This window comes from Sorex araneus, chromosome 6 (assembly GCF_027595985.1).
Source record: "Sorex araneus isolate mSorAra2 chromosome 6, mSorAra2.pri, whole genome shotgun sequence".
Lineage (NCBI taxonomy): Eukaryota > Metazoa > Chordata > Mammalia > Eulipotyphla > Soricidae > Sorex > Sorex araneus.
Genome location: NC_073307.1, coordinates 104,927,547 through 104,937,485, shown reverse-complemented (window position 1 = coordinate 104,937,485; position 9,939 = coordinate 104,927,547). Strand labels below are relative to the sequence as shown.

Sequence of the window (9,939 nt, the reverse complement as noted above, 5' to 3'; positions counted from 1 at the left end):
TTGACCATTGAGCTTCAGAAATTTTTCCAAAAGAAGGATACATTTTCCTTGACAAGTGTAGAGTGTACTCATCACTTATTATCCTAATCATCTCCTAAATTCATTCCCATAATAGATTATGACTTTGTTTTAAGAGTTTTAAATTGTATTTATTTCCCAAGGATGTACATAATTATGAAAAAATTGTGGCGAGTTATGGAGCAATAGACAGTGGGTAGGACACTTGATTTGCATATGGCTGACCCGGATTCAATTCTCAGCATCCCATATGATCCTTGAGCAGCCCCAGAAATGCAGAGTCAGGAGTATACCCTGAGCATTGATGGGTGTGACCGTAATACAAACAAAAAATATTGTAATGAGAGAAATCATGGACATCTGAGAGAAAATAAACACTGTCAGTGCCTTTTTCCATCTTTGCTCCAATTTTTATTCTGCCTTAGCCTAAAATATTCATGCCATATTTAGAGTATCAGTCAGTGGCTAAGTAGTGTGTCTGAATAGAGAAGGTCATCTTCTCTCCCTCCTTTAGCTATTAACAAAGTTTGAGTGTCTAAAGTGATCATTTTACACATTCTTCTCTTTCTTATTCATTTATTTTATTTAGTTTGGTGGTCATACCTGGCAGTGCTCAGTGCTTACTACTAGTTCTGTGCTCAAAGATCATTCCTGATGGTGGTCAGGGAACTACATGTAGTGTTGGGGATTGAACCTGAGCCAGCCATATGAAAGTCAAGTGTCCTACATACTGTACTATCTCTCCAGCCTTCCACACTCTTTTTCAAAAAATAGTTGCTTTCTGTAATTTTATTCTTACTATATAATTGGACGTGTCTCTGGAGTAAAATGATAATTTTATTTGCTTGAAAATTTCTCATGACCTTGAATCGGAGATGCAACTCAAATGAAAACATTCTCAAAGGTGGAAGCTATGTCTTCAATATCTCTCAATCAGACTATCAGAATTAGGTGGAATAAGAGAAATAATTCTTCTAGTTTATATAACCATATGTCCAAAATAGATTCTGCCGAACTGAAAACATGACATCTAAATGGCAGCCACTGGAACTCCCTAACGTGCCTGCCAGGTTGAGTGAGGGTTGGGATGAAGGAATCTGGGAGCACTAGTGAAGAAAATTGACACTGGTGAGATTGGTGTTGAATTGTATGCCTAAAAAATCAATGGTCAGTAATTTTGTAAACTAATGATCTTTAATTAAAATAAAATATTGCTAATGCATACAAATTGGAACTGCTAAAAAATAAAAATGAAAAAATTCAATTAAAAAATGAATTTTTCAAGTTGGAAGATGAATTGTCCAGATCCTTTTATAGTGTGACACCAATAGTTTTCTTCTGTGATTGTGAAATATTTTCAATCATGTTCTGCTTCCTTCAGGTTGTTATTGTCAATGAAATTAAGAAAACTTCTCTAAGATTATTGCTTTTGGTTCTCAGGAAGTAGAGTGTAAATATATACTGATTGACTTGCCCTCTGAAGTTAAACTCTAGCTAGTACAATTTTATTGCTTATTTCCTTCCTGCATCTACATTCAGCTTTCCTGATACCTCTCGTTTTAAAGAACTCATTAAAATTATACTGATTTATGTTTCTGTCTTAAAATTTGCTTATAGTAAGTCTAGTATATAAAAAAATCTCTTTTTAATCGATTTTAGGAAGGAATTAAATTGTAAGGGAGCTTTAAGAGCAATTTAATCTTATCATTGTCACTCCAAAACATCAAGGTATTTTTCAAGTATTTGATTAGGAGTTGAGGTTTTTTTATCATTTCTCTGAAAACCTATTTTCTGTCAAGTAAAGTTAGATGATTTTCTCACCTTTATTTATAATCTCTGTATTCTTGGACAATTAATTCAACCTCTGAGTCTTAATTATCTGCTATGTTAACTAAAATCAACATGATAGCTCTTATTAGAGCTTTTTCTGAGAATCTGACAAAATACATATTATTATTTTATTTATATTACTACTATTATCACTGACAAAGACAAATATCTAAAAATTCAACCTATCAAAATAATTTCAAAGGAAGAACTTTTAGCCAGTTGGAAATCAAGATATAATTTTTTTCTTATAATGAAATATATTGACAAAAGAGAATAATGATTATGGAAAATTTTTAAGTGACTTTTGAAAATAATCATTTTCCATCAAACTTTCTTCCTCAGTTACTCCCAACCTACCTTTCCCTACAACACCAGGACTCTCAGATAATTTTTCTGGTTCTTTTCACTTATATTCACATTGTATTTATATGTAAATTTATAGATTTTGTTTTTAATTCTTTAGAAACTCTCAAATAAACATAATGGTGCTGTTTTATTTTAAATAAAAATTAATCTTCATTTTAAAAACACATTTTTCTTTTGTATTCTTTTGACAAAATAACAAAGCAAAGCAAAATTACACTTATTGAGTTCTTAATATTTTCTAAAACTGCGTCAATACTTTGTGAAGAATTTTCCATAAATCTTAGTATTTATTTTAACCTGTAAAAGTGTTTTTAATAAACTTTAGTATCCTCAGCAGAAAGCAAAATACTGAACATGCAGCAACACAGAAACAAAAGAAATAAGGTTAGTGTTTACAATCAGGTTAGACCTACTCAGCACATGCACATAATTAATTCTATAATTAGAAACAATGTTTCTAATCTAACTTTTAGAATAGGCTCTAATTTAATTTGAGAATTTATCGTTCTATGTAGTTGCTTACAAAGAACACAGAACAACTTAAACCGAATGGGTTCTCTCTCTTCTTGAATATTTCCAAAGTTTTACACACACACACACACACACACACACACACACACACAAATCAACAAACCATTGTGGGCTAATGATAAAGTCAGTTTTTGTGTGTGAGCCCAATTATAGTAAATGGGCTCACCTGAAGTTCATTGATAAATTATTAACTTCCCATGAATCATATATAAGTAAATATAATCACCTGCTGTTCCGTTAAAATCACAAATTCAGAGATTTCCTCTTAATACTCTTTAATTTACCATATACAGTAATTACTAAATTCTATTCTTTCTGAATCAGAGAAACCCTCTCACATCTTCTGTTGTTTACCACTACTTAAAACATATTATCCTTGTCAACATAATTTATTGTATGACTCTGATTCTTTTTAGTTCTTGTGCCTTTTTTTTTTTAATGTGCTAATGTCTTTTTTGCCCCACGTCGGCTAAGGGGGGTAAATATCCTTCCTCCTTGTTTTTTCTTCCCTCTGGGGGGAAGAGGTGTGGCATACGCCATCTTATGGATGTTTAAACAGGTATGAACTTCGTGGCTCGGGAAAGAAAAAAAAAAGTGTTTGAACTTGAAACAGCGGGACGCTTGGGTAGTTTCAGCCTGGGGCTGGTACCGGCTCCGGCTTGCACTCCGATGAGATTCAAACCGGGTGGCCATGCGTTTGCACGGCTGCTTTGCTGCTGAACGACCAAGATCCAGAGCCAGCTAGATTACTTCTGAACCCAGCAAGTGCTCGCAGCCATGTCCCCAGAATGTGAATTAAGCTTTTGCTTTATGCTGCCCCAGGAAGGGAAATGATGAAATTTTCCACTTGGATCTACATGTACTTGATTACTAAAGCACAGAAATCCTAAACCACGTGGCTGCGGTAGCAGCCTTGTACCTCTTCATTCTCATTAGTGGAGAACTGATTGTCAGGTGTTTCCTTGTCAACAGGGCCATGTTTTGGGAGGGTAGACTCCAGGAAGAATGGTGGGTTCTGTGTTGAGACCCTAACAACAATAGTGAGTTTCGGGTTGAAATATGGAATGTAATTTTCATTTTCTCTAAAGAGAAAATGAAGTGAATTGTATCAGTTATGCAGGTAGGGTTGGGGGGCGGGAGGGGTGGGAGGTGTACTGGGTTTTTTTTTTTTTTGGTGGTGGAATATGGGCACTGGTGAAGGGATGGGTGTTTGAACATTATATAACTAAGACATAAGCCTGAGAACTTTGTAACTTTCCACATGGTGATTCAATAAAATAAATTTTTAAAAAATGTGCTAATGTAAAGTAGTAAAGGGACTTGAAACAATGATAATATTATCTTGAGCATCTCTATCACTACCAATTTGGTATTTTTAAATTAAAATAAAAAATCTTACCAGAATTGTTAAGACCCTAAGGGATCAGAACCTGTTATGATAGCTTTATTTTCATTTTGTTATTTTGTTTTTGTACCACACCCGATGGTGTTAGGGCCTTACTCCTGGCTCTGAGTTCAGGAATCACTCTTGGCAGTGCTTAAGAACCATATGCTCATATGCGTTGTCTGGGATTGAATTCCTATCAGCCACATTAAGACCAAGCACCCGAGTTGCTGTACCATCTCTCTAGCACCTATAAAAGATCCTTTTTGAGTCAACCCTTATTTTGACTCATGTCTTATTCTAGAGACACTATAGATCTTCAGTATAAATTTAACATAAAATTATTTTTTGATTGTATTTGTAATTTGTTGCTTGACCCATAATTAGGGCACACATTTTTTTTTAACTGTAGGCTTTAAATTTTTTCAGTCTTACGTAGAATGAATGCTGTGCAACCCAAAGTAACTATATTTCCTATTGTTCTCACTATCCAATTATTTGTAAATAGTATATGTTTTCTAGATCACAGAAATATTATTTGTGCTTTTAAAAGATATTGATGTTCAGGCAGGAATGAACATCAAGTGCAATGTAAATTTATAGCAAGTTTTTTCTTTCTTGTTCACCCTAGTTTTTAATGCTAATAAGTTAATATTTACTTTTAAAATTTTATTTTATTTACTTATGGTTTTGGATCACACTGGTGGTGCTCAGGGCTTACTCCTGACTGGGCAGGGCTCAGGTATCATTCCTCATGAGTCTCTGGAGATCACATGTAGTGCTGAGAACAGAAGCCAGGTCAGACCACATTTAAGGCAATTTTCCTACCTATGAGAGCCCTCCCCATTCCGCCCCAAGGACGACGCCCAACTGCTGACACACTCCAGGCCGCTTTCCACACGCTTGGGCCAAGACTCACACATGAGTGAACATATTTCTGGACCATGTGACCACAAAATGGCTGCATGACACATCATCATAGAGGCATATATATATATATATATATATATATATATATATATATAGTATATATGATGGAGCAATAGCACAGTGGGTAGGGGCATTCGCCTTGCACGCGGCCGACGTGGGTTCGATTCCTCTGCCCCTCTTGGAGAGCCCGGCAAGCTACCAAGAGTATCTTGCCCCCACGGCAGAGCCTGGCAAGCTATCTGTGGCATATCAAAAATGCCAAATACAGTAACAACTCTCACATGGAGACGTTACTGGTGCCCATTTGAGCAAATGAATGAGCAATGGGATGAAAGTGAAACAGTGACAGTGATATATATATATATATATGTACATGTATGTATATATACACACATACATACATGTATATATACATATATAAAGTATATGTATATATACATATATGTGAAATGTGTATATATACATATATGTACATATATATACATATATATGAGAGAGAGGGAGATATCTCAGAGAGCCCAGCAAGCTACCGAGAACATCCTGCTTGCACGAAAGAGCCTGGAAAGTTCCTTGTGGCATATTCAATATGCCAAATACAGTAACAATAACAGTTCTCATTCCCCTGACCCTGAAATAGATTCCAATCTTGGAAAAGACAATTAAGGAGAGACTGCTAACATCTCAGGGCTAAGATGAATGAAGATGTTATTGGTGCCCGCTCGAATAACTTGATGAACAACGGGATGACAGTGATACAGTGACAGTGACAGTCCTACCTGTTATACTGTCTTTCAGTCCCCACAGCCCTATTACTTTTAATGCTAATAAATTCATATTTGTTATCAACACAATTTATCATACAAAAATGACATAAAATGGTTTAAAATGGGGAGTAGGTGGGAGAGAAGCTGGGGAAGTTGGCAGAGGAAAGTAGGCACTGATGAAGGGATTGGCCTTGGAACACTGTGTATCTGAAACACAATCATTAATTACTTTGTATCTTTGTGATTCATAGGGATTCCAAAAACAAAATTTTAAATTATTAATACTGTAAATTTAGCAAAGTAATCTGAAGCTATAATGTAAGCTGTCCTTTATTTTTATATTGTTTACAACCTACTGAGGGTTCTATGAATCAGAGTTGGTTTCTCCAAAGATATAGGAAGAGAGAAATGTTGGAATTCAGAATTTCTAGGAATAACAAAAGTACCAAAGACATATATGACTCCTGAGAGTAATTGAGATTCTCTTGATCTTTGAGATAAACAATAGGAAGATATACAGAAATGGATTCGTTTCATATTGGTTTAAGGTATCTTGAAATCACCTAAGCCCCAGCTTGCCCAAATCAGTAACATTTGAGTTTTTAACTTTTCCTCTCACATTCTTGTAGAACTAAGAGCAATTTGAGGACATTGTGTAAAAGACTTACAAAAAAAAATGGAAATCAAAGAATTTCCCAAATGTTTAGAAAGGTTAAACTCTAGGGAAATAATTTCTCCAGATATATTCTCTAGCCTCAGCTCTTCGACTGTTTTAGAAGAGCCAGGTCTAATTTCTCAAATAAGGCAGAAGAAAGGGGCTTTCAGCAACAAGACGGTGAAGTGGATGTATGCTAGGAGCAGAAATATGGATGGATAGATTCCTCTCCCTTTCGATGTTGAGTGCTGGCAATAGAAGAAGATAGAGATTTCTAGAGATCTGCATAGCTAGACTTGATCTCACTGAGGTGAGCAGTAAATTAGCAGAAACTTTTCTAATTGTGAGTATTTCTAAATGTGAATATTTTAGCATAAATGTGGCTATACTTGTTTACACTTGACTATTTTTCTCTATAGAAGGTTTATAAATTTTGTTGAAATTTTGTAAAATATTAACATTCAGTTTCAAAACAAACCAATTTTGTAACAAAAGACTGTCTCTATCATGGCTATAATGTAAAAATTAGAATTATATTTAAATATATTTTAGAATTCTAAAATCAAATTGTGTAGCTAAGTAATATTGTTGACATTTGCACATAGTTTCCTTCTTCTTTTAATTTTTTTCCCCACCCGCTCTTCTTTTAATTTTTAACATTATTTGCTTTAAATATAGTCTAGAATTTATATAACTGTGACTTAATATTTTTTAAAAATTTAAAAATTAAAATAAAATATTCAAAATAATTAAAAAAAACTTTGCCATTATCTTAAATTACTGCTAACTTGGAGTATCATAATCATAATTCATAATAAATAGTAAAATTTGGAAATCTACCATATTTTAAGATAATTGCATAATTATATATAATGTAATTATAATTAATGTAATAATGTATTAATTATCCTATGTACCAATATTGTGGTTGAGGCTTTTGTGATGTTTTTCCATGAAGACATTGCACAGACTAAAAATTCTGGATTTTTGTGTTCACAGTCTTATTTCCCATACATTTGTTTTTCAGCTCTGTGGACATACCATGTGGCCCAATAATACTGATGCACCTTTTTTACTGACTGGATTTCCAGGTCTGGAAGAATTTCATCCCTGGATTTCCATCCCCTTCTTTGCTGTCTATGTCTCTGTGCTTGTTGGCAATGGCACACTCCTCTACCTCATCAAAGAAGACCACACTCTACATGAACCTATGTACTATTTCCTTGCTATGCTAGCAGGCTCAGATTTGATGGTGACACTCACCACAATGCCAAGTGTGATGAGTGTCTTATGGATGAATTACCGGAAGATTAGTCATGGGCCCTGCTTCCTGCAGGCCTATACTATTCACTCCCTTTCCATCGTGGAATCAGGTATCTTGTTTGCCATGGCCTATGACCGTTTTGTTGCCATCCGCACCCCCCTGAGATACAACTCTATTCTTACCAATTCCAGGGTGATAAAAATTGGACTGGGAGTACTCATGAGGGGCTTTGTGTCCATTGTGCCCCCAATTCTACCCCTCTTTTGGTTCTCATATTGCCATTCCCATGTTCTTTCCCACGCTTTTTGCCTTCACCAAGATATCATGAAACTTGCTTGTGCTGATATTTCATTCAATCGTATATATCCAGTTATTCTGGTTGTTTTTACTTTCTTTCTAGATGCTCTGAGTATTCTTTTCTCCTATATCCTAATCCTGAAAACGGTTATGGGAATTGCGTCTGGAGAGGAGCGATCTAAAGCCCTTAACACTTGTATATCTCATATCAGCTGTGTTCTAGTGTTTTATGTTACTGTGCTTGGCCTGACTTTCATTCACAGGTTTGGGAAACATGCACCACGTATAGTTATCATTAGCATGAGTTATATTTACTTTCTCTTCCCCCCCTTAATGAACCCCATTATATATAGCATCAAGACCAAACAGATTAAGAAAAGCATTGTTCACCTATTTTCTGTACACAGGAGGGCTTAAGGTTTAACTCTCAAATCTTGAGAACTCTAGGATTTTTAACACTTTCCCATTATTGGAAAAGTCCTTGGTTTCATAACCAGCCTCCCCCACCCACTCCCTCTCTTTTCTCTCTTTTCATCTTTCTTTTAATCAAACTGAGATAAATTTTAACTATTACATAGAGCTGAAGTTGACTATGATTGATACATATATAATAAATTAATACATGTAGAGTTTTTAATTAGGGAAAAGTAGATTTTAAGAAATAAGAAATGCTAGTGATCTCGAGAAAGAAAATATATAAAAGAGAAAAATTAGATTGGACACTCAAGATCCTATACATAATGGAAGAATAGTTAATCTGAAGCAAGATTTATAGTTGATCATACATTTTGTGTGTTAGGATAAATATAATATCATCAACCAACACTTTACATTGCTATGATTTTATCTTAACTGCACTGGAAATGATAATGAATAATATAGAAAAAATAATATCTGTAGTAAACAAATCTTGCTGATAAATTATTAAAGATATACAACTCAGAAAACATTGTTAAAACCTGTTTCCTGAGCATGCAAGTGTATTTAGTTACTAAAAAAATTATACAAATTAGGTAACATCAACTACTTTAACATTTGTTAGTTGAAACTAGATCCTATAACACTCCTTTTCTTTTCTACAGTATTTTTTCAACAAATTTTACATACTAATATTCAGATTTTCTTCTTTATCTCCTGATATTTTATTCTACTGATTAGACTTAGATATACCCTACTGGTTCTCTATTTGCTTATTTTTTACATAAAATAAATGCAGATGGGGCAAAAGAGATAGTACAGCAGGTAAGTAGCTTACTTTGCATTCAGCTGACCTGAGTTTGATTTCCAAGGTACTCCATATGATCACCTAACACCGCTAGGAGAGATTCCTGAGCATAGTCAGGTATACAATCTTAGCATGCTGGGTATGACCTCAAAACCAAAAATAAATTTTAAAAGAGAGGAAAAAAAGAAATGACTTTTGCACTATATGATTTAAAAATTTAAATTAAAAAAATTAAATTAATTTTTCTTTTCTTTTTCGATAATCCAGGCAGAAATCTAGGGAAAGAAATTCTAACTGATTGATAGAGAATTTCTTCCTTCAATATATTCAAATCTTATCTTTATGACATAAATTATGGCTGAACCATAGTTTATTGTCTGTTAATGTTTTATGTAAGAATACTTGTTCATCTACTGTTAGCTCTATATGGAGCTTGACTGATATACATATATAAATTAGTTGTTATTTTCTTTGCTCTTTTTGATGATTGCTACTTCTCTCAATAAATGGTGTCTATTAGCATCTTACTTTGTAAGTGAGTCCTTATATAATTATAGATATAGCACCGTAGCACTGTTGTCTTGTTCATTGATTTGCTCAAGCGAGCACCAGCAACGTCTCCACTGTGAGACTTGTTACTTGTTTTGGCATATCGAATTTCGCATATTGAATGGG

General features: G+C 34.2%; 1 protein-coding gene across 1 annotated transcript; it reads left to right on the top strand.

Moving 5' to 3' along the window:
* The first annotated feature begins 7,520 nt into the window (after window positions 1-7,520).
* Window positions 7,521-8,456, top strand: LOC101556830 (olfactory receptor 51B2-like). Its single transcript, XM_004618244.2, has one exon. The coding sequence runs from the start codon at window positions 7,521-7,523 to the stop codon at window positions 8,454-8,456; it is 936 nt and encodes a 311-aa protein (XP_004618301.2).
* The last annotated feature ends 1,483 nt before the right edge of the window (window positions 8,457-9,939 follow it).

What these genes read in the sequence shown, in the direction of transcription:
- LOC101556830 (XM_004618244.2), top strand. Translation starts at nt 7,521, where the DNA reads ATGTGGCCCAATAATACTGATGCACCTTTTTTACTGACTGGATTTCCA.